The 21,382-nt window shown below is 39.4% G+C and overlaps 1 protein-coding gene across 2 annotated transcripts in view; it reads left to right on the top strand.

Moving 5' to 3' along the window:
- Window positions 1-18,144: 18,144 nt before the first annotated feature.
- The window catches only part of taf2 (TAF2 RNA polymerase II, TATA box binding protein (TBP)-associated factor), a 152,675-nt gene continuing 149,437 nt past the window's right edge, over window positions 18,145-21,382 (top strand). For both annotated transcript variants that reach the window (XM_052577873.1, XM_052577871.1), the window contains exons 1-4: window positions 18,145-18,460; window positions 18,599-18,652; window positions 19,068-19,228; window positions 19,447-19,565. In XM_052577873.1, coding sequence (XP_052433833.1) covers window positions 18,410-18,460; window positions 18,599-18,652; window positions 19,068-19,228; window positions 19,447-19,565 — 385 coding nt within the window. In that variant the 5' untranslated portion in view covers window positions 18,145-18,409. The remainder of the gene's footprint in view (window positions 18,461-18,598; window positions 18,653-19,067; window positions 19,229-19,446; window positions 19,566-21,382) is intronic.

The raw sequence follows: 21,382 nt of genomic DNA, 5'->3' as shown, positions 1-21,382 counted from the left end.
TAGGAGAGAGATGTTTGGTCCAGTAATCCCTCAGAGTGGAATTTCATAATCTAGTCACTGGTGATAATACAATGTGATTTATTTAGTCACTAGGTAGTGTAAATAATATGACTGGATTATGGAGTAGCACTCTGGATAAAAATAATCAAATGTGAGACTTATTAAGTCTCAAAGGGGAGAATATGTGGAAGATTTTTATTAGTAAGATTTTGATCAATCAAGAATAATCAATGTGAATCAAGCCATTTTTGTTGCTAGTTGTTTTTCCATTATAATCCTATAGGTTATGGATAGAAAGTTGCTTACGTGCTGGAATGTTCAGAACGGATGAGAAACATATGGCCAGAAAGGGCCTTTCGTTATACCAAAACAAGTAGGGGCCCTCCTCCCTAGGGAGGGATCAAAATTGCAAGCATAAGGAAAAGTTTGACTATTTGGAAACGCCCTGTATAGGGTATATAATGAGATGCAACCTAGCATTTCGACAGAACTCCTTGCAACGAGCTCTCGACTTTGTTTTGCTTAAAATAAAGTCTTTTCTTCTGAGAGAAAAATCCCTGACTGAGTTTGATCCTTGGGAGAACCGGCAAAATACACCACAAAGTCCACATGACAGCCGCGTTTAGGGGCGAGATCGGACAAATAAATAGGCTACACATTTCATTCATACTGACAAGCTAAACCAACATATGTTATTATTACCGGGTCAGATCTCATTTATAAATTACAGTATTGTTCAAAATAATAGCAGTACAATGTGACTAACCAGAATAATCAAGGTTTTTAGTATATTTTTTATTGCTACGTGGCAAACAAGTTACCAGTAGGTTCAGTAGATTCTCAGAAAACAAATGAGACCCAGCATTCATGATATGCACGCTCTTAAGGCTGTGCAATTGGGCAATTAGTTGAAAGGGGTGTGTTCAAAAAAATAGCAGTGTCTACCTTTGACTGTACAAACTCAAAACTATTTTGTACAAACATTTTTTTTTCTGGGATTTAGCAATCCTGTGAATCACTAAACTAATATTTAGTTGTATGACCACAGTTTTTTTTGGCATGGAGTCAACCAACTTGTGGCACCTCTCAGCTGTTATTCCACTCCATGATTCTTTAACAACATTCCACAATTCATTCACATTTCTTGGTTTTGCTTCAGAAACAGCATTTTTGATATCACCCCACAAGTTCTCAATTGGATTAAGGTCTGGAGATTGGGCTGGCCACTCCATAACATTAATTTTGTTGGTTTGGAACCAAGACTTTGCCCGTTTACTAGTGTGTTTTGGGTCATTGTCTTGTTGAAACAACCATTTCAAGGGCATGTCCTCTTCAGCATAGGGCAACATGACCTCTTCAAGTATTTTAACATATGCAAACTGATCCATGATCCCTGGTATGCGATAAATAGGCCCAACACCATAGTAGGAGAAACATGTCCATATCATGATGCTTGCACCTCCATGCTTCACTGTCTTCACTGTGTACTGTGGCTTGAATTCAGAGTTTGGGGGTCGTCTCACAAACTGCCTGTGGCCCTTGGACCCAAAAAGAACAATTTTACTCTCATCAGTCCACAAAATGTTCCTCCATTTCTCTTTAGGCCAGTTGATGTGTTCTTTGGCAAATTGTAACCTCTTCTGCACATGCCTTTTTTTTAACAGAGGGACTTTGCGGGGGATTCTTGAAAATAGATTAGCTTCACACAGACGTCTTCTAACTGTCACAGTACTTACAGGTAACTCCAGACTGTCTTTGATCATCCTGGAGGTGATCATTGGCTGAGCCTTTGCCATTCTGGTTATTCTTCTATCCATTTTGATGGTTGTCTTCCATTTTCTTCCACGTCTCTCTGGTTTTGCTCTCCATTTTAAGGCATTGGAGATCATTTTAGCTGAACAGCCTATCATTTTTTGCACCTCTTTATAGGTTTTCCCCTCTCTAATCAACTTTTTAATCAAAGTACGCTGTTCTTCTGAACAATGTCTTGAACGACCCATTTTCCTCAGCTTTCAAATGCATGTTCAACAAGTGTTGGCTTCATCCTTAAATAGGGGCCACCTGATTCACACCTGTTTCTTCACAAAATTGATGACCTCAGTGATTGAATGCCACACTGCTATTTTTTTGAACACACCCCTTTCAACTAATTCAACTAATTGCCCAATTGCACAGCCTTAAGAGCGTTCATATCATGAATGCTGGGTCTTGTTTGTTTTCTGAGAATCTACTGAACCTACTGGTAACTTGTTTGCCACGTAGCAATAAAAAAATATACGAAAAACCTTGATTATTCTGGTTAGTCACATTGTACTGCTATTATTTTGAACAATACTGTATGTCTCTGGCCAAAGAAAACAGAGAGAGAAATGAGCGCTTCATCAGCATTTTTTAAGCGCTTCCAAAAATAATATCACAGCGAATTGCACTAATCCACCCATTAGAACACAACAAGAGCAGAATTCAGGTGTTTTTCAACTGTTTATGTGTGCAAAATGAAATATAATTTGACAGCGTGATACAGCTTATGAATACTGGAAGGAAAAAAAGTCACGACAGCCTTTTAACTCTGGAGTCGATTAAGGCATATAAGCGTTTTGAGTCATTTTCTCCTGATAACCCCGAAATTTACTTAAATTACACTTTCAGTTTTAATCGTACAGATAAGAGCAATACATCAATCGAATCTGTAAAGGGTCTACTTTTTTGGATACAAACATAATAACAACAAAACTTTGTGCACTTATAAAATAAAGATAACAAACAAGGTGTGCTGTCTGCAGCCTTGGTCTGCGCTGATCTTCATTTACAAACACGTCATTAAAATGAACTGTAACTCCATGAATACTCAAGGAAGAGACATGAGAGATATATCAATAGAAAGCTTGACATGTCTACTTTTATCATGCTAGAAACATGCTAGCAAAATGTTAGTCGCATGCTAGTCATGCTAGAAAAATGCTAGCAACATGCTAATCATGCTAGAAACATGCTAGCAACATGCTAATCATGCTAGAAAAATGTTAGCAACATGCTAATCATGCTAGAAACATGCTAGCAACATGCTAAGCATGCTAGATACATGCTAGCAACATGCTAATCATGCTAGAAACATGCTAGCAACATGCTAATCATGCTAGAAACATGCTAGCAAACATGCTAGTTGCATGGTAATCATGCTAGAAACATGCTAGCAAAATGTTAGTCGCATGCTAGTCATGCTAGAAACATGCTAACAACATGCTAATCATATTAAAATCATGGTAGCAACATGCTAGTAGCATGCTAATCATTCTAGAAACATGCTAGCAATATGCTAATCCTGCTAAAATCATGCTAGCAACATGCTAGTCATGCTAGAAACATGCTTACAACATGTTAGTCATGCTAGAAACATGCTAGCAACATGCTAGAAACATGCTAGCAACATGCTAGTCATGCTAAAAACATGCTAGCAACATGCAAATCATGTTAGAAACATGCTAGCAACAAGCTAATCATGATAGAACCATACTAGTAACATGGTAATCATGCTAGAAACATGCTTGCAAACATGCTAGTTGCATGGTAATCAAGCTAGAAACATGCTAGCAACGTGTTAGTCGCATGCTAGTCATGCTAGAAACATGCTAGCAACATGCTATTAATGCTAGCAACATGCTAGTCATGCTAGAAACATGCTAGCAACATTTTAATAATGCTAAAAACATGCTAGCAACATGCTAATCATGCTAGAAAAATGCTAGCAACATGGTAATCATGCTAGAAACATGCTAGCAAACATGCTAGTCGCATGGTAATCATGCTAGAAACATGCTAGCAACATGTTAGTCGCATGCTAGTCATGTTAGCAACATGCTAGCAACTTGCTAATCATTCTAGAAAGATGTTAGCAACATGCTAATCCTGCTAAAATAATGCTAGCAACATGCTAGTCGCATGCTAGAAACATGTTAGTCGCATGCTAATCATGTTAGAAACATGCCAGTGACATGCTGGCAACATGCTAATCATGCTATAAACATGCTAGCAACATGCTAATCATACTAGAAACATACTAGCAACATGTTAATCATGCTAGAGACATGCTAGCGACATGCTACTCATGCTAGAAACATGTTAGCAATGTGCTAGTCAAATGCTAATCATTCTAGAAATATACTAGCAACATGTTAGTCATGATAACAATATGCTATCAACATGCTATTAACATGCTAATCATGCTAGAACATGCTAACAAAATGCTAGTCATGCTAGAAACATGCTAGCAACATGGTAGTAATGCTAACAACATGCTAGTAACTTGCTAATCAATTCAATTCAAGTTTATTTGTATAGCGCTTTTTACAAAACAAATCGTTACAAAGCAACTTTACAGAAAATTATGTTTCTACAATATTTAGTAGTAGCTAGTAGTAGAAAAAAAAAATAATAATAATAATACAAGACGTAGTCAGCTAGACGATGAACTATCAATATTATTAATTAAGTTATTATATGATTCAGTCACACATTTAGCAATAATTGTTAGTTCTGTTTGTTGATTCAGGGTCAGCATCATCTCTTCTCAGGTGTTCTGGATTCAGACTGGAGCTTGTGTAAATCCTAGTTACCACTGGATGTAAATCCCGTGGGGAAACATAGAAACAAAATACAGACATCATTAGCATAGCTGCTGATCCAACAAAGTAAAATTAGTTTAACCCAAGCTAATGAATAAAAATGCACCTTTGATCAGATGCAACTACACTCACAATTAAAAAGATACATTATTCGAATGCTTGGCGAAAGAGATGTGTTTTTAATCTAGATTTAAACAGAGAGAGTGTGTCTGAACCCCGAACATTATCAGGAAGGCTATTCCAGAGTTTGGGAGCCAAATGTGAGAAAGCTCTACCTCCTTTAGTGGACTTTGCTATCCTAGGAACGACCAAAAGTCCAGCGTTTTGTGACCTTAGGGTGGGTGATGGGTTGTAACGTGGTAGAAGGCTAGTTAGGTACGCTGGAGCTAAACCATTTAGGGCCTTCTAGGTAAGTAATGATAATTTTAACTGATACGGAACTTCATAGGTAGCCAGTGCAGAGACTGTAAAATTGGGGTAATATGATCATATTTTCTTGACCTCGTAAGGACTCTAGCTGCTGCATTTTGGACTACCTGTAGCTTGTTTATTGACGAAGCAGGACAACCACCTAGAAGTGCCTTACAATAGTCCAGTCTAGAGGTCATGAATGCATGAACTAGCTTTTCTGCATCAGAAACATATAACATGTTTCGTAGCTTGGCAATGTTTCTAAGATGGAAGAAATGCAGTTTTTGTAACATTGGAAATATGATTTTCAAAAGACAAATTGCTGTCTAATATAACACCCAGATTTCTGACTGTAGAGGAAGTAACAGTACATCCGTCTAGTTGCAGATTGTAATCTACAAGATTCTGTCTAGTGTTTTTTGGTCCAATAATTAGTATCTCTGTCTTATCCGAATTTAATTGGAGAAAATTGTGTGTCATCCAATCTTTTACATTTTTAACACACTCTGTTAGCTTAGATAATTGGGAAGTTTCATCTGGTCTCGTTGAGATATATAGCTGAGTATCATCAGCATAACAGTGGAAGCTAATTCCATATTTTCTAATAATATTACCAAGGGGCAACATATATATTGAAAATAGAAGGGGACCTAGGACGGATCCTTGTGGCACTCCATATTTTACTGATGATAAATGAGATGACTCCCCATTTAAGTAAACAAAATGGTAGTGATCGGACAGGTAGGATCTAAACCATCTTAGAGCCTGCCCTTGAATACCTGTATAGTTTTGTAATCGATCTATGAGTATGTCATGATCTATGGGGTCGAATGCAGCACTAAGATCAAGTAAGACTAGAAGTAAGATGCAGCCTTGGTCTGACGCAAGGAGCAGGTCATTTGTAATTTTAACAAGTGCAGTTTCTGTGCTTTGGTGGGGCCTAAAACCTGCCTGAAATTCTTCATACAGATCATTTTTATGCAGGAAGGTGCTCAATTGAGCAGACACAACTTTTTCTCAAATTTTAGACATAAATGGAAGATTTGAAATAGGCCTATAATTTGCCAGTACACTAGGATCTAGTTTTGGTTTCTTAATAAGAGGCTTGATAACCGCCAGCTTGAATGGTTTTGGGACGTGTCCTAAAGATAACGACGAGTTTATGATATTGAGAAGCGGTTCTTCGGCTACAGGTAACAGCTCTTTCAGTAATTTAGTGGGTACAGGATCTAATAAACATGTTGTTGGTTTAGATACAGTGATAAGTTTATTTAGCTCTTCCTGTCCTATAGTTGTAAAGCACTGCAGTTTATCTTTGGGTGCGATGGATGAAACTGAAGTGTTAGATGTTGTAGAATCTACATTCGCTATTGTATTTCTAATGTTATCTATTTTATCAGTGAAGAAATTCATAAAGTCATTACTATTTAACGTTGGTGGAATATTTGAATCAGGTGGCGTCTGGTAATTTGTTAACTTAGCCACTGTGCTAAATAAAAACCTTGGATTGTTTTGGTTATTTTTAATGAGTTTGTGTATATGCTCTGCCCTAGCAGTTTTTAGAGCCTGTCTATAGCTGGACATACTGTTTTTCCATGCAATTCTAAAAACTTCTAAGTTAGTTTTTCTCCATTTGCGTTCAAGACTACGAGTTACTTTCTTGAGAGAGTGAGTATTACTGTTATACCATGGTACAGTACGTTTTTCTCTAACTTTTTTCAATTTGATGGGGGCAACAGCTTCTAATGTATTAGAGAAAATAGTGCCCATGTTGTCAGTAATTTCGTCTAATTCATGTGAATTTTTGGGTACAAATAGCAGTTGAGATAGATCAGGCAGGTTATTTGCGAATCTTTCTTTGGAGGCTGGAACAATAGTTCTGCCCAGACGGTATCGCTGCAACATATAGTTAATATCAGCTATACGCAGCATGCACGATACAAGGAAATGGTCTGTAATATCATCACTTTGAGGTACAATATCTATAGCAGTAAGATCGATTCCATGCGATATAATTAAATCTAGTGTATGATTAAAATGATGAGTGGGCCCGGTGACATTTTGCTTGACTCCAAAGGAGTTAATTAGGTCAGTAAACGCAAGTCCTAATGTATCATTTGCATTATCAACGTGAATATTAAAATCTCCCATGATTAGCGCCTTATCAACTGTAACTAGAAGGTCTGAGAGGAAATCTGCAAATTCTTTTAGGAATTCTGTATACAGCCCTGGTGGTCTATACACAGTAGCCAGAGCAAGAGATACATTAGATTTCTTTTGCATGTCTGACAGAGTAACATTTAGCAGAAGTATTTCAAAAGAGGAAAACCTGTATCCTGTTTTCTGGGTAACATTGAGAATATCACTATATATTGTTGCAACACCCCCGCCACGACCAGTCTGACGGGGCTCATGCTTATAACAGTAGTTTGGTGGAGTAGACTCATTTAGACCAAAATAATCATTTGGTTTTAGCCAGGTTTCAGTCAAGCAGAGTAAATCAAAACTATTATCTGTGATCATTTCATTTACAATAACTGCTTTTGGTGTGAGTGATCTAATATTTATGAGCCCAAACTTTAAAAATAGTTTTTGTTCATTTACTTTACATTTTTCTGGTTTCATTACGATAAGATTTTTTCTAGATCCTACATTATATTTATATTTATATTATAATCATGCTAGCAACATGCTAGCAGCATGTTAATCATGCTATAAACATGCTAGAAACATGGTACCGACATGCTAGTCATGTTAACAACATGCTATTCGTATGCTAATCATGCTAGAAACATGCTAGCAACATACTAGTCATGCTAGAAACATGGTAGCGACATGCTAGTCATGCTGACAACATGCTAGTAACTTGCTAATCATGCTAGAAATATGTTAGTCGCATGCATTCTTTCTGTCAAACTAATCTATCTTTCTTTCTTTCAACTAATCTATCTATCTATCTAACTTTAAACTATAAACTTGTAACTTCTTTAAACTTCTTCAAACTTTCTGGTCAGGCTTTCTCAAGCTTCAAGGTCAGGTTGGTTGTGTGCACCAAAGGCTTGTCGGAGTCGGTTGTAGTAAGCTTGTGAAGTCTCTCGTCGACCTTGTTTGGTTTCCAAGGCGGTCAACAGTCCACGTTCAGACTCTGGGTCTGTAAACTCTTTAATCAGGACCTCACGAAGTCGCTGGTAGTTTGACTTTGTCTGACTGGGCTGTCGATCTAGAAAGTTTCTTACCTCGGGACTGGACGTGGCTCTAAGGAGTATAACCAGTCTCTGTCAGTCACATGAGGTCTCACTTTCAGATGAAATTCGATATCTCACAGGTAAGCCTGGATGTCGGGGGTCTCTGTGGAGTCCGGGTTGAACCTGCTGATGTTTTCAGACAGCTTGTTGAGGTCTTTGATGGTCATCCTGTGTGCAGCTCCAAGGTCTTGGACGGGAGGTTTTCTTTCATTGGCAGGAAAGGGTTGTGTGGCGAAGGCAGGTGAGGTTTTGGGTTGTGGCCCTTCGCTCCTTTCGTCAAATACCATTTCTTGGACATGGGACTCTGCTCTGCTCAACAGTGATGAGGCTAAAAGATGTTTCTCTTTTCTTGGCTCTTGTTTCTGCTTGTAAGCATTTTGGAGTTCTTTTCTGACCATGTAGAGCTCATCGTTGGTATCGTCTAGTTGTTGGGTCAGATTGTCCGTTTCAGTTCTGTACCTTTCAAGGTGGTCTTTCAAAGTACTGATTTCAGAATTCTTATTTCTGATGTCTAGCTTGGCTTTCTCTAGTAGCTGTTCAGCATACTGGAGTTTGTTTACCAGGTCTTTCTGAGCTGCCGTTGTATGTTGGTGGTCGAGCTGAGCTGCTGCCAGGGCTGCTTGGAGCTTCATAACTTGTTCCGTTGTTTCCTGCTCCCTCTCGTTGGGTGCTTTGAGTTGATCTTGAACTTTCACTTCCAGCTTGTCTATGCGATGTTGAGCACGTGTCAGCTCCTCTTGAATATGGGTGATGTGCTTGTCGCTCAGTTTCAGCTGGGTTGTGAAGGCATAGCTTAGGGAGCTGGTGATCTTGACTAGCTCTTTGTGGTTGTTGTTCTGGCTTGAATCTTGTGTCAGGAATCATCTCAGGATTAGGATTATTATTAAAAATAATAACAGTTCAAATGTCTTGGGGGTGAGGCTGTCTGTCATGCCTCTCAGCCAAGTGTTCACCTCATCCCCATGGGCAATGGGGTCTGCAGTCTGCGGCATGTTGGCACGCTAGGGAGAAGAGAGACCGACACAGATCTGTGTGGAGTAAAAATCTATGTGTTGCAGGACAACTGAGTGTTGTATCAGTGATTGTGAACCACTAGTGAAATGTGGTGATGACTGTGTTGGTCTCAGGGTGTCTAAGTAGACTAGAGATGTGAAGACTTTGTCAATCTAATGAGGAAGAGGAAAAGAGAGAAAGAGGTGAAAAACAAATTCAATGACAAGCAAAAATCTACGTTTTTCAAATTAGGAAAATATTTTTTTTCCAATTAAATATTATCAAAAAGGTAAACAAAATTATTATATTTCTTGTTTTGGAAAAAAGAATACAATAATAATGCTGATATCTCTTTCCTTAGTCTGACAGGATTGACAACGTACACCTTACAGTTGGACCGCTCACCAGGGAGGATGCGAAGGTGACAGTTGTTCCACATGTATCGCTATTAAATTGATCTCAACGTTGGATGAGATGCTAAAACTTGGATTGCGTTTCCAAATGTAGGGAGGTTAGGAAGAACAAAGGAGAGGTTGATTACAATCAAATTCATAAGGATGATTTGTCGTCTTTGGCACGATTGTGTATTTAATTCACTTAGAATTGATTGATGGTTCTTACATGTCCTACAAATGTAAAAAGAGAAGAGGAAAGTAAAGAAGAGAGAGGACGGAGATGGTAAGTCTCAGTAGCGGTTATCTCAACTACAAGGAGAGCGTTGTTTTAGTTGAAAGAGTTGTCTTTCTAATTTATTTGAACTCGTAGTGAGGGATAAAAATGTCTCCTTTTAGGGCTCAGGTGTGTCGTTCCCAAGCTAGGATACACTAAGTAAAGAAATGGTAAGAAAAAGTAAAATTAAAAAAAATAATGAATGGGCAAAATATGCAAAAATGAAATTAGAGGAAATCAATAAGTAAAACAATAGTGGTTAAGTGTATAACCAAAACAGGAAGAGGGGTAAAACGCAATCAAATAAGTACAGGTCTGAATAGCATATATTCAGATGGGTAATAAATAAATTACGTAGAATAAGTTTATTTATACTTTCAAAGTTCAAGGCTTATTGTGACGGTGGATTAAGGTAAGTCTGGAAGCAGATGCGAGTTAAAAGTTTTAATGGTATGAGATGAGTATAAATACACAAACAAACAAGGATGCTGAGAAGACAACACTCTGTGGTGGTGGTGAGGAGGTGAGGAATCCTGATGATGGCAGAGAGAAGGTGAGTAATCCAGATGATGACGGCGTGTAGGCAGCAGGAGAGGATGGCACAGGAACTGTGGGGAATAGAGCCGAAGGTAAGCGTCCGTGGCTGAGTGAACTTGCAGAGAGTGGATGAGGTTCAGGGGAAAACACAGACATCCAAACGCATACAACACTAAAGCCAAACGAACAGGTAAACCACATTAAACGAATAACAGCGATCTCACAAACACAAAACGTGAGACAAGCCAATATATAGTGGATGAGTAATGAGTGGCAGCTGTTGCTGATGACAATTAACGGAGACGCCCACAAGCTAATCAGTGCAGACGCGAAACACACAGATTTCACCACAAAGTGCAAACACCCCGAGATCACGGTTAACCAACCGTGAGAGTATCCCCCCCCCCTCTAAGAACTCCTCCTGCAGTTCCCAGAAGGGCCTACCTGCTGATTGTAGTCATTAATAAGGGAGTAATCCAATATGTCCCTAGCAGGTACCCAACTCCTCTCCTCTGGACCGTAACCTTCCCAGTCCACCAGATACTGGAATCCTCGTCCCCTCCGTCTCGAGTCCAGAATACGATTAACCGAATATGTCGGTTCCCCATCTTCGAGACGTGGCGGTGGGGGAACCGGAGTAGGCGGATTAGTATGTGCATAAAACACGGGTTTAATTTTGGACACATGAAAGGCGGGGTGTATCCTCTTGTACGCAGGAGGTAGTTTGAGGTGGACTGTCACCGGACTAATGATTTTGGTGATAGTGAACAGGCCGATAAATTTGGGAGCTAATATATTATATACGGATCACATAGGAATGTTACTGGTAGAAAGCCACACTTTTTGACCCATGACGTAGACGGGAGGCTTTGACCGGTGGTGATCGGCCTTGGCCTTAGTGCACTCCCTCACCCGGACCAGAGTCTCGCGGGCTCTGCTCCAGGTGCGGTGACACCTATGGACAAACGCGTGAGCGGAGGGGACCGCGACTTCAGATTCCAGACTGGGAAACACTGGTGGCATTTTCCTACTCCCTACATTTGGAGAGTTGTTGACTCCAGGAAGAAGGATTCTTGGAGACCAAACATCGCAACATCCTCTCTAAATCTTGGTTGGCTCGCTCAGATTGTCCAGTGCTTTGGGGATGATAACCTGAAGACAAGCTAACTGACGCTCCTAACAATTTGCAAAACTCTTTCCAAAATTTGGATATAAACTGAGATCCCCTGTCTGAAACTAAGTCTACTGGGAGGCCATGAAGCCGAAAGACGTGATCTAGAACAGTGCCCGCTGTCTCCTTGGCTGTCGGTAATTTGGGCAAGGGAATGAAATGTGCCGCCTTCGAGAACCAGTCCACTACGGTCAAAACGACCGTCATGCCATTAGAGGGCGGGAGGGCAGTAACAAGATCTAGAGCGATGTGGGACCAGGGTCTCAAAGGGACAGCGGTTGAAGAAGCCCATCAGGAGGTCGGTTAGATGACTTACCACTCGCACAAACTGAGCAAGCCAAAACAAAATTGCGGACGTCGTGAGCCATACGTGGCCACCAGAATCGTTGTCTAACTAACCCATTAGTTCTACTTATCCCTGGGTGACAAGCCACATTAGAACAATGAGCCAACTGAACAACTTCGGACCTTAACTCCTCCAGCACAAATAAACGGTTCGGTGGGCAACTGGACGGAGGCATTACCGCTTCTAAGGCCGTCTTGACCTTCGACTCGACCTCCCATACGAATGCTGAGACCACTAATTTCTCAGGCAAAATACACTCGGGAGTGTATGTCAGACAAAGAGTCGGGTTTGACATTTTTGGAACCCGGGCGGTACGATAGGGTAAATTCAAAACGACCGAAAAAAAGTGCCCACCGAGCCTGCCTGGAATTGAGTCTTTTGGCAGTTCTAATGTATTCTAAGTTCTTGTGATCGGCCCAAACAATAAAGGGAACCCCTGAACCCTCCAACCAGTGGCGCCATTCCTCTAATGCTAATTTGACCGCCAACAACTCTCTATTGCCAATGTCATAATTACGTTTGGCAGGAGATAGTTGATGTGAGAAAAATGCGCAAGGATGTACCTTATCATCCGAAGCAGCACGTTGGGACAACACTGATCTTACCCCCACCTCTGACGCGTCGACCTCCACCACGAACTGCCGTGTGGGATCAGGGGCCTCAAGGATAGGAGCCGAAACTAAGAGGTTCTTGAGGTTAGTGAACACAGCCTCAGCTGCGTTCGACCACCTGAACGGAGTACTGGGAGAGATCAAGGCTGTCAGAGGTGAGGCTAGTTGGCTGAAATTACGTATGAAACGTCGATAGAAATTGGCGAACCCCAGAAACCGCTGTAGGGCCTTACAGGAATCTGGAGATGGCCAATCTATCACAGCCTTAACCTTGTCAGGGTCAATACGTATTCCCTCGGACGAGACGATATACCCTAGGAAGGGAACAGACTGTGCATGGAATACGCATTTCTCCGCCTTGACAAAAAGCCCATTCTCAAGTAACCTCTGGAGCACTCGTCTGACGTGTTGAACGTGTTCCTGGAGAGATGAAGAAAAAATCAGTATGTCATCCAGGTAAACATGTATAAACTGATCTACCATATCTCTCAACACGTCATTCACGAGTGCTTGGAAAACCCTGGGCGAGTTGAAGAGCCCGAATGGCATCACCAAGTACTCAAAGTGCCCTCTAGGGGTATTAAAGGCGGTTTTCCATTCATCCCCCTTCCTGATGCGGACCAAATGATAAGCATTGTGTAAATCCAATTTTGTGAATATGGACAGTCCCTGCAACCTCTCCAAAGCTGAAGACATGAGTGGTAAATGGTAGGTATTCTTAATAGTGATGTTGTTCAGCTCTCGGTAATTAATGCAAGGTCGCAGAGAACCATCCTTCTTACCCACAAAAAAGAACCCCGCCCCCGCTGGAGATGAGGAAGGACGGATGAACCCAGAGGCTAGGGAATCAGAAATGTATTTCTCCTTGGCCTCCCTCTCAGGATTAGAAAGAGAGTATAACTTGCCCTTAGGCCGAGACTTACCTGACACTAAGTCTATAGCACAGTCATAGGGACGATGCAGAGGGAGAGAAGCAGCACGGGACTTACTGAACACTTCCTTCAGGTCCAGATACTCAACTGGCACGTTTGGCAAAACCATGTTCTCCTTCTGAAAGACAGAAACAGGGACAACAGAACAAGCAGAAACCAGACAAGACTCATGACATCTTTCACTCCACAATATGACAGTGTTCGAACCCCAGTCCACTCGTGGATTATGCTTTGATAACCAGGGGTGACCTAAACCAATGGGAGCAACAGGGGAGTCCATGAGAAAAAAGGATATGGTTTCTTGATGGTTTCCAGACGTGATCAGTGTAATGGGTTCTGTATGGTGCGTGACGGGAGGCAGTTCCTGGCCGTTGAGTGCGGTGACATGGATGGGGAGAGACACAGGAAGGATAGGAATGTTTAAGTTATGTGCAAGTGAAGAATCAATGAAATTACCTTCGGCTCCGGAGTCCAGAAGGGCGTGACACTCATGATGTTGATTCTTCCACCGCAGTTTCATCGGAAGGAGGGTCGATGATGTAGGTGAGGACTTCTCAACGGAGATCCCACCCAATAGTAGCCGGGCTGGCTCTTTTACCGGGCATGAGTAGGTGTTATGAGCTGAGCTTCCACAGTACTAACACAGTCCTTGGGACCTCCGCCGTTCCCTCTCCCTCCAGGACAGCCGAGCTCTACCCACCTGCATGTGCTCGTGGTTGTTGACAGAACCAACTGTGTTCTCTCGACTCAAGCGCCCCCTAACAGGAGAGATGGTAGATCTTGAAGGACTGGGTTGACGGCCCAGGCGATTAATCCATGCGTCAACTCGTAAAGCCAGTTCGATGAGTCCATTGAGAGTGGGGGGCAGCTCGAGGAGCTCTCACTAGCTTCTCATCTTTCATCCGCAGCAAAATAAAAGATTAAATAACTTGGTTTATGCTCACAATTTAGATTAAACTGCCCGCATTATTCTCCACCATAATAAATGTAAGCCAAACAGGTCAATTTAGCTCAAAGGGAATCGTTTAAGATTTTAAAGGGAATTTGAACAGAATCACTGTTTCACGGCTGATCACTGAGACGCCCTGTGATTCACCGAACGATCTGTGCTGGATATTGATATCCAAACTATAGTGAAAACACTATCAATCAGCACAGTAACAAGATCGGCAGTTTAAGACATTAACTTGTCAGCACAAAACACAAGATACTTCTCTTTTCAATATGAATAAGGTTTTATTAGATAAATCTAAGACATATAAACTAATCTAACACATAAACGCACGCACGCACACATTCACACAAGTTGCAGGAAGATCGAAAGTTAGGGAAAGATGAGTTTAAGAGAATGGAAATGTGGAATCCCAAGTTTACAGCAACACGCTAAATTGCCTAGACATGAACAGCCAATCACTTAATTAACCCTCCCATTGAGTTCCTCAATGAGGTTAAAATTATATTAGATACACCAGTACAAATGTCTGAAGGTACATTGCCTGTGTAAAGGTGTCCCTTTGTTGTGGTTGAAACAGGGTTTCCGATGTCGCTGATTGGCTGGAAGTTTAGTAGTCGCTGAAGTGACGTCTTGGGAAGCCCGTGTTTGTGCGTTGGCTGAAGTTGCAGAGTTGTGTGGCTGGTTGAAGTTGAACTCGGTTACAAAACTTAACTCAGAACACGAAACTCTCAAACGGAAAAGAAAAGAAGTAAAGTTTGACGAGACTTGGTGGTGTTTCGTCTCATCGTGGCTAAGTAGCAGCAGGCATGCAGGCTGAAGCACGCTGGAACCATGCTCAAAGAACAGCTAACAGTGATGACTAAAAGCATGGCTAAAAGCTAAAGCTAGGTAGCAAAGCTACAAGCTAAAAACAAACTAAAAGCATACTAAAAGCTGGCATGACTGATTGAGAGTGAGGAGTCACGTGCCGATTTGGGTTGATTTGGGAAGGGTCTGAGCCGATCGGCCATGATGGCAGGCCAATGCCTTCAGAACTTCACAGAGGCGCGACGAAACATTTCAGAGATCTTTAATTTTTGCGCATTTATTTTGTCTGCGGAACAGATCGAGACGGATCTACGAATACGAGAAAGAAAAGGAAGAAAGTAAAGCAATGCAAAAACATAAGGCGAAAGAAAGGGGACCTTACAGGAGCAAGCTCACACCAAGCGCAAAACAGCGGTGTTTGGAGAAGCTCTCAGGCATCCAAAATATCGACCCATACGAGCTCCCTGCAGCGGCACAGAGACCTGAACAATTTACCTCTGTGCACGCATATGGAAATTGGGAATTATATTGTATACGATGTAAGTCACCTTGCATTCACGCTGTTAATGGCTTTAATCTAACCAGGACATTTACATCTTGCAATCACACATTTAACTACCCTAGCTAACCCAGAACTGGTTTGTCCACTTTGCAGCCCCCAACACAAAAACCTGGTCATAACTAAACATACATAGCTTTAGCCTACATCAAAACATGTTGGAAACGTTTGTATACATTGAACATCTCGTTACAATCTAGTGCTTACAAAACAGTCGCAGTTAATTACTTTGTCATTTTGGTCAAGAAGTGCATCCTAAATGCAATGTAATTACAATACACTAAAACGAATGTGAATAAACTTACTTTGGCCAGTACAACACTGTTTTCATCACCTGCTGTAGATGGACGCAGCCAAAGCAGAAAGCCTCGTAACTTTCCAAAGACTTGTGGCTTTTAAACCCCTGCATTGTGTAGTAATTTAAACCAAAAACAATATAATTCCCAATGTCCATATGTGTGCGTGGATCTAAATGGTCCAGGTCTCTGTGCTTCTGCAGGGAGCTCGTATGGGTCGATATTTTGGATGCTTGAGAGCTTCTCCAAATACAGCTGTTTTGCACTTGGTGTAACCTAAAAAAACTGTATTCCACTGTTCCTATGTTTTCCATATGTATCGTGAGAGGGACTGGAGCAGTTTTTAACGCAGCAGTAACTTACAGGCATGGTAAAACAATGCAGAATTGTGAGAACCTCCTCTACTACCGAGTTAAAAACACATGTAAACAATCCTGTTTCGCCGCCAGTATCCTGCAAACATGGCGGAGACCGTGATATCGAGGGAGGGGCTTAGTGCTATGACGACAACTCCCCATTCTCAATAGCAAAAGCAAAGCTAAAACTAAAAGCCAACATGACTAATAGCAAAAGCTAAGAAGCATAGCTAAAAACTAAAAGCAAGATTTTCTGGTGTCCTCAGTATTTAAACTGGCCTGGAACATGATTCCTATAACAAGAATATGATACATTTGACAAATAACTGATGGTCATGACTGTTTCAAGCTAACAGATTCGAACACGTACACATTAAATATGAATATGTATCTTTAAGCTATCCAATAGTTATTAAAAGACATACACAATAAGTGATTATAACATGATAGTCAAATGTGTGGGTTACACATAAATGAATATGGAGTGAAGCGATGGACTGATATTAATTTAGAAGTCCTTTTAAGTTCATCTTGGTCCATATATATGTAGAAAATAAAGTTTCTTTGTCATGATCTGACAAAGATTTCTGTGGTGACCAGAGGATCAAAGCCCCCCCGCCTCTAGTGGTGTTAATGTTGAAAGATGTTCTGTGAATGTTGGTTGGTTGGTAATCTTGCTCGGGACTTGTGGCATCAAATAAAGATGGAAGAGATAGGTTTTAAGCCAATTCTTGAAGATGTATATATCTATATCTATCTATCTATCTATCTATCTATCTATCTATCTATCTATATATATATATATATATATATATATATATATATATATATATATATATATATATATATATATATATATGTATGTATATGTATATGTATATGTATGTATATGTATATGTATGTGTATGTGTATGTGTATGTATATGTATATGTATATGTATGTATATGTATATGTATATATATATATATATATATATATATATATATATATATATATATATATATATATATATATATATATATATATGTGTATATATATATATATATATATATATATATATATATATATATATATATAAAATTATAATTATTTTTATTTTTTTTCAGGATGCCCAGTTAAAAAAAATAAAAAAAATAAATGATTTATTTGAAATGTGACAAAGAAAGAAAGGAAATAATAACATTCTTAAATAAAAAGGGTGTGGTAAATAAGGAAGGATTTGGGATACTTGTTAGGATATGAGTTTAATAAAGATAGAGTAGGATATAGGCTGCATAAAATACATTTATAGGGTTACAGGGTTGAGTGAGAGGATTTAAAATCAAACAGGGATGCTGTTGGCTTATCTGGATTTTTGGGGAGTATACTGGAGGAGCTGGAGAGTGGAAACGCAGTGCCAGATGGGACTCTGGAACATGGGAATCTGGTATAGGGAAGGGAAGAGTTATGAAGAATTATAATTATTATTTTTATTTATTTATTTAATTTTTTGTTGCTATTTTTATGATTATGATTATTTTAATATTCAGAAGTCATTTTGCTAACATGACTGCACAACATCAACGTACTGTAGGTGGCGCTATATATTTAGATTGTTATGCGCCAAAAAACTAAAGAAGAAGAAGATCAAGAACGAGAAGAACAAGAACTCTAGGCGCGGGAGGGCGATGGTTACAAACAACATGGCTGAAGACATGCAGAAAAAGGATATTTTTGTTGTTGATTTGTTTTAACGCTTTACAGTAATTTCACAAATTAAAACGTAACAAGACGGACTACAGTTATGTTTGAGCAAGAGATAACTTGTCTTTAGCGTTTCAAAGAATTAGAACTTAAAGGATTTCTAACGGAAACGGAACCTGTTCAAGAGAGTTTGAGTGAATAAACTGAAGAGCAGCATGAACCGCAAGAAAGACAAGGGCTTTGAGAGCCCACGACCGTATAAACTATAAGTATCAAAAACACTATTCTCACCGGATGTATGAATACGATTTAAGTTGTGTTTACTTGCCAAATCAGGATAGATTGTTAAAATCATAATTTGGCGTCGCATGCATTTAACACTAGTCTTTGTTTATTTTTTTACAACCCATCAGGTAGTCTGCATCAACAACATCAATTTTCAGAGAAAATCTGTTATTGTGAGTAGCCATTTACATTCGGACTCTATGTAGATTGTGAAAGTTATTTGTGTATGAAAATACAAAATGGGAAATGGGCAGACTTTAACAGGCAAAACTTGTGGAATTTGAGACGACTTTAAAAAAGCTTTATTAAAATTATGTAATACAGTCATTATTTTAAGTGTCGCAAAACTTTTTTTTTTATATTATTGAATGTTGATAAAATGTTTAAATTATATTTTTATCAAGGCAAAGTGTACGTTACCAGAATTAAAAAAAAAAAAAAAAAGTATATGTGTGTTTGCGTGGTAGTCAAAGTTGTCCTAAGACAAGAATTCATTGTGGTTTTAGGACTACTTTCATGAAAGGTTTTGATCCACTTTCAAATGTTGACTAGTGTGTGTATATATAAATATTCATTCTCTCTGAGTAGGGTTATGTGGAGCTGACCATCTTTCCAACAGTGATGAACCTGAACCGTATTAAATTGAATAGCAAGCAGTGCCGTATCTACAGAGTGAGAGTGAATGATCTTGAGGCTCCATTCATTTACAACGATCCCACACTGGAGGTCTGCCATCATGAATCCAAGCAGTAAGCTTTTATATTTATGAACTTTCTATTTGGCAAGATATTGACACTTATTTTATTTTAATTATTGTGTAGTGAAATATGACCCACACATTTATTTTTGAAAATCACCTGTGTATCTGTTATCTGTCAGTATTTAATAATGTAATGTTTTGGGAATCAAGTCTGCTCTCGTCTTCATCTTGCTACATATTTTCTCTGTATCACTGTGTGATTAACAGGAGGAACCTGAACTATTTCTCCAGTGCTTACACAGCAGCTGTTAGTGCTGTAGATCCAGATGCTGGAAATGGGGAACTTTCCATTAAAGTTCCCTCTGAGCTCTGGAAACAAGGAGATGGTGAGTAGACAAAGCGATATGAAGTTTAAATACGGAGTTTGGAAACTAATGTTTCCATGTCTGTTTAAAATAGTAATGGCTCGATTCTTTTGTAATCTAATGGTTTTCTTGATGATTTTATTACTTTTTTATTGCAGAAATTTCACATTTGTTTAGCAGCAATTACATAAACAACAGGAGGAACTTGGAAAATACTCTTTACTGATTATTAGTATAGACTAAGTCGGGGCGATATCTTGATATTTATATTAGATATTTTTTAAACACGATATGGATTTTGACATATCGTATATATCGATATTGTTTATATTTAATTCTGATTCCAGCACTTTGCTTGTTTGCCTTCTCTGTGCGGTTCTCGCCCCGCCTCCTTGATTTTGTTCCCCCTCCCCTTGCGTGTTGTCTCATTGAACATGCGTCCGCAACCAGCCCGGAGGCTACAGAACTAGTCTAAAAACAAAAAGGACAACTGGCTCCATTATATGGAGATACCTCTGTTTTAAGGTGTTGGGCCAACAGCAGGCAGATGTCTACTGTAGGGCCCTATGATTTCCACGATGCAGAAATTGTGGACGGCATCACGGAATCCAGTCATAAACACAGAATTTACAGTTTAACGTGCAATGTCATGGAATTTGTCAAATTTTAAATGAATTAATCTAAAGTAGGTTATTGCACTCACATCAAATCCCGATATGGACTAATATCTGTAAATCTGTAAATATTAAGCCGGAAAAGTCTATTTAAATATGAATCCTGCATGTTCTGCGTGCCTGTGTTAATGAATGGAGCAGAGGTGCGTCTTCGTTTATTACACACACGGAAGCGCGCGTGACATTCGCAGTGATTTCAGCATCTGTTGTCTCACTAAATGAGGATGTGAACACATGAACAACATCTCCAGAACTGCAGTGAGAGTCACTTCATGAGCATCTGACCGTTTGATTTGAGTAAAACTAGTGTCATATCACATCATAAACTGTAGTATCACATACACAGAACTGCAAAGGTAAACCCGTCAAAATAATAGAATTTGCCAGAAATCCATTACTATTGTTCAGCAAAATGTACATAGCCTACTACTACTACTATTAAAATGAAACGAACATAATTTAAGGAATAATCACACAACATTTCTTCCGTGCTTTATTTTTAATAGTAAATCCCCTTTGTTTACCAAAAAATAAAGTTTGCTTAATTTTCAATAATTAAAAGATACATTTAATGAATGTTTTATGCTTTCATTTGATAACCAGAAAAATGTAAATGCACATAATTTCAGAGGGGAAAAAACATCTCACCTAAGGCTATTTTAAGAAAATAATTTAACAAATTAAGTTGTTTTTATGCATTTAAATAATTACACATGCTAAAACACAGAATTAGGTAACAATAAAACATATAGTGAAGAAAAAAAAAAAGACATTTCATAGGGCCCTAAAAATGTAATATTTGGCATATTTGTTTTTGAAGTAGTTTTGGGGGGTTATTCTTCCTGTAAAGATATCGAGATATAGCAAAATATACCGAGATATATTTTTTGCCCCATATCGCCCGGCCCTAGTATAGCCAAAATAGTAGCAAGTAGGGCTGGGCGATATATCTAACATAGATCATGCGCATCTAGTCCGTAAATCTGGATCCGAGATTAGCGCTAAATCGCCATCACCTGCTTTCAAATGGAGCAGCATTTAATAGACAGAGCCTAGATCACTGACAAGTTATGCAATATCGTGTTCATTATTGCAGATGAATCGCCTTCGATAATGAACGCAATATTGCATTGCTTGTCAGTTATCTACGGCTCTGTCTATTAA

The sequence above is a fragment of the Carassius gibelio genome, chromosome B16, assembly GCF_023724105.1.
Source record: "Carassius gibelio isolate Cgi1373 ecotype wild population from Czech Republic chromosome B16, carGib1.2-hapl.c, whole genome shotgun sequence".
Lineage (NCBI taxonomy): Eukaryota > Metazoa > Chordata > Actinopteri > Cypriniformes > Cyprinidae > Carassius > Carassius gibelio.
This window is presented reverse-complemented; position numbering and strand designations above follow the sequence as displayed.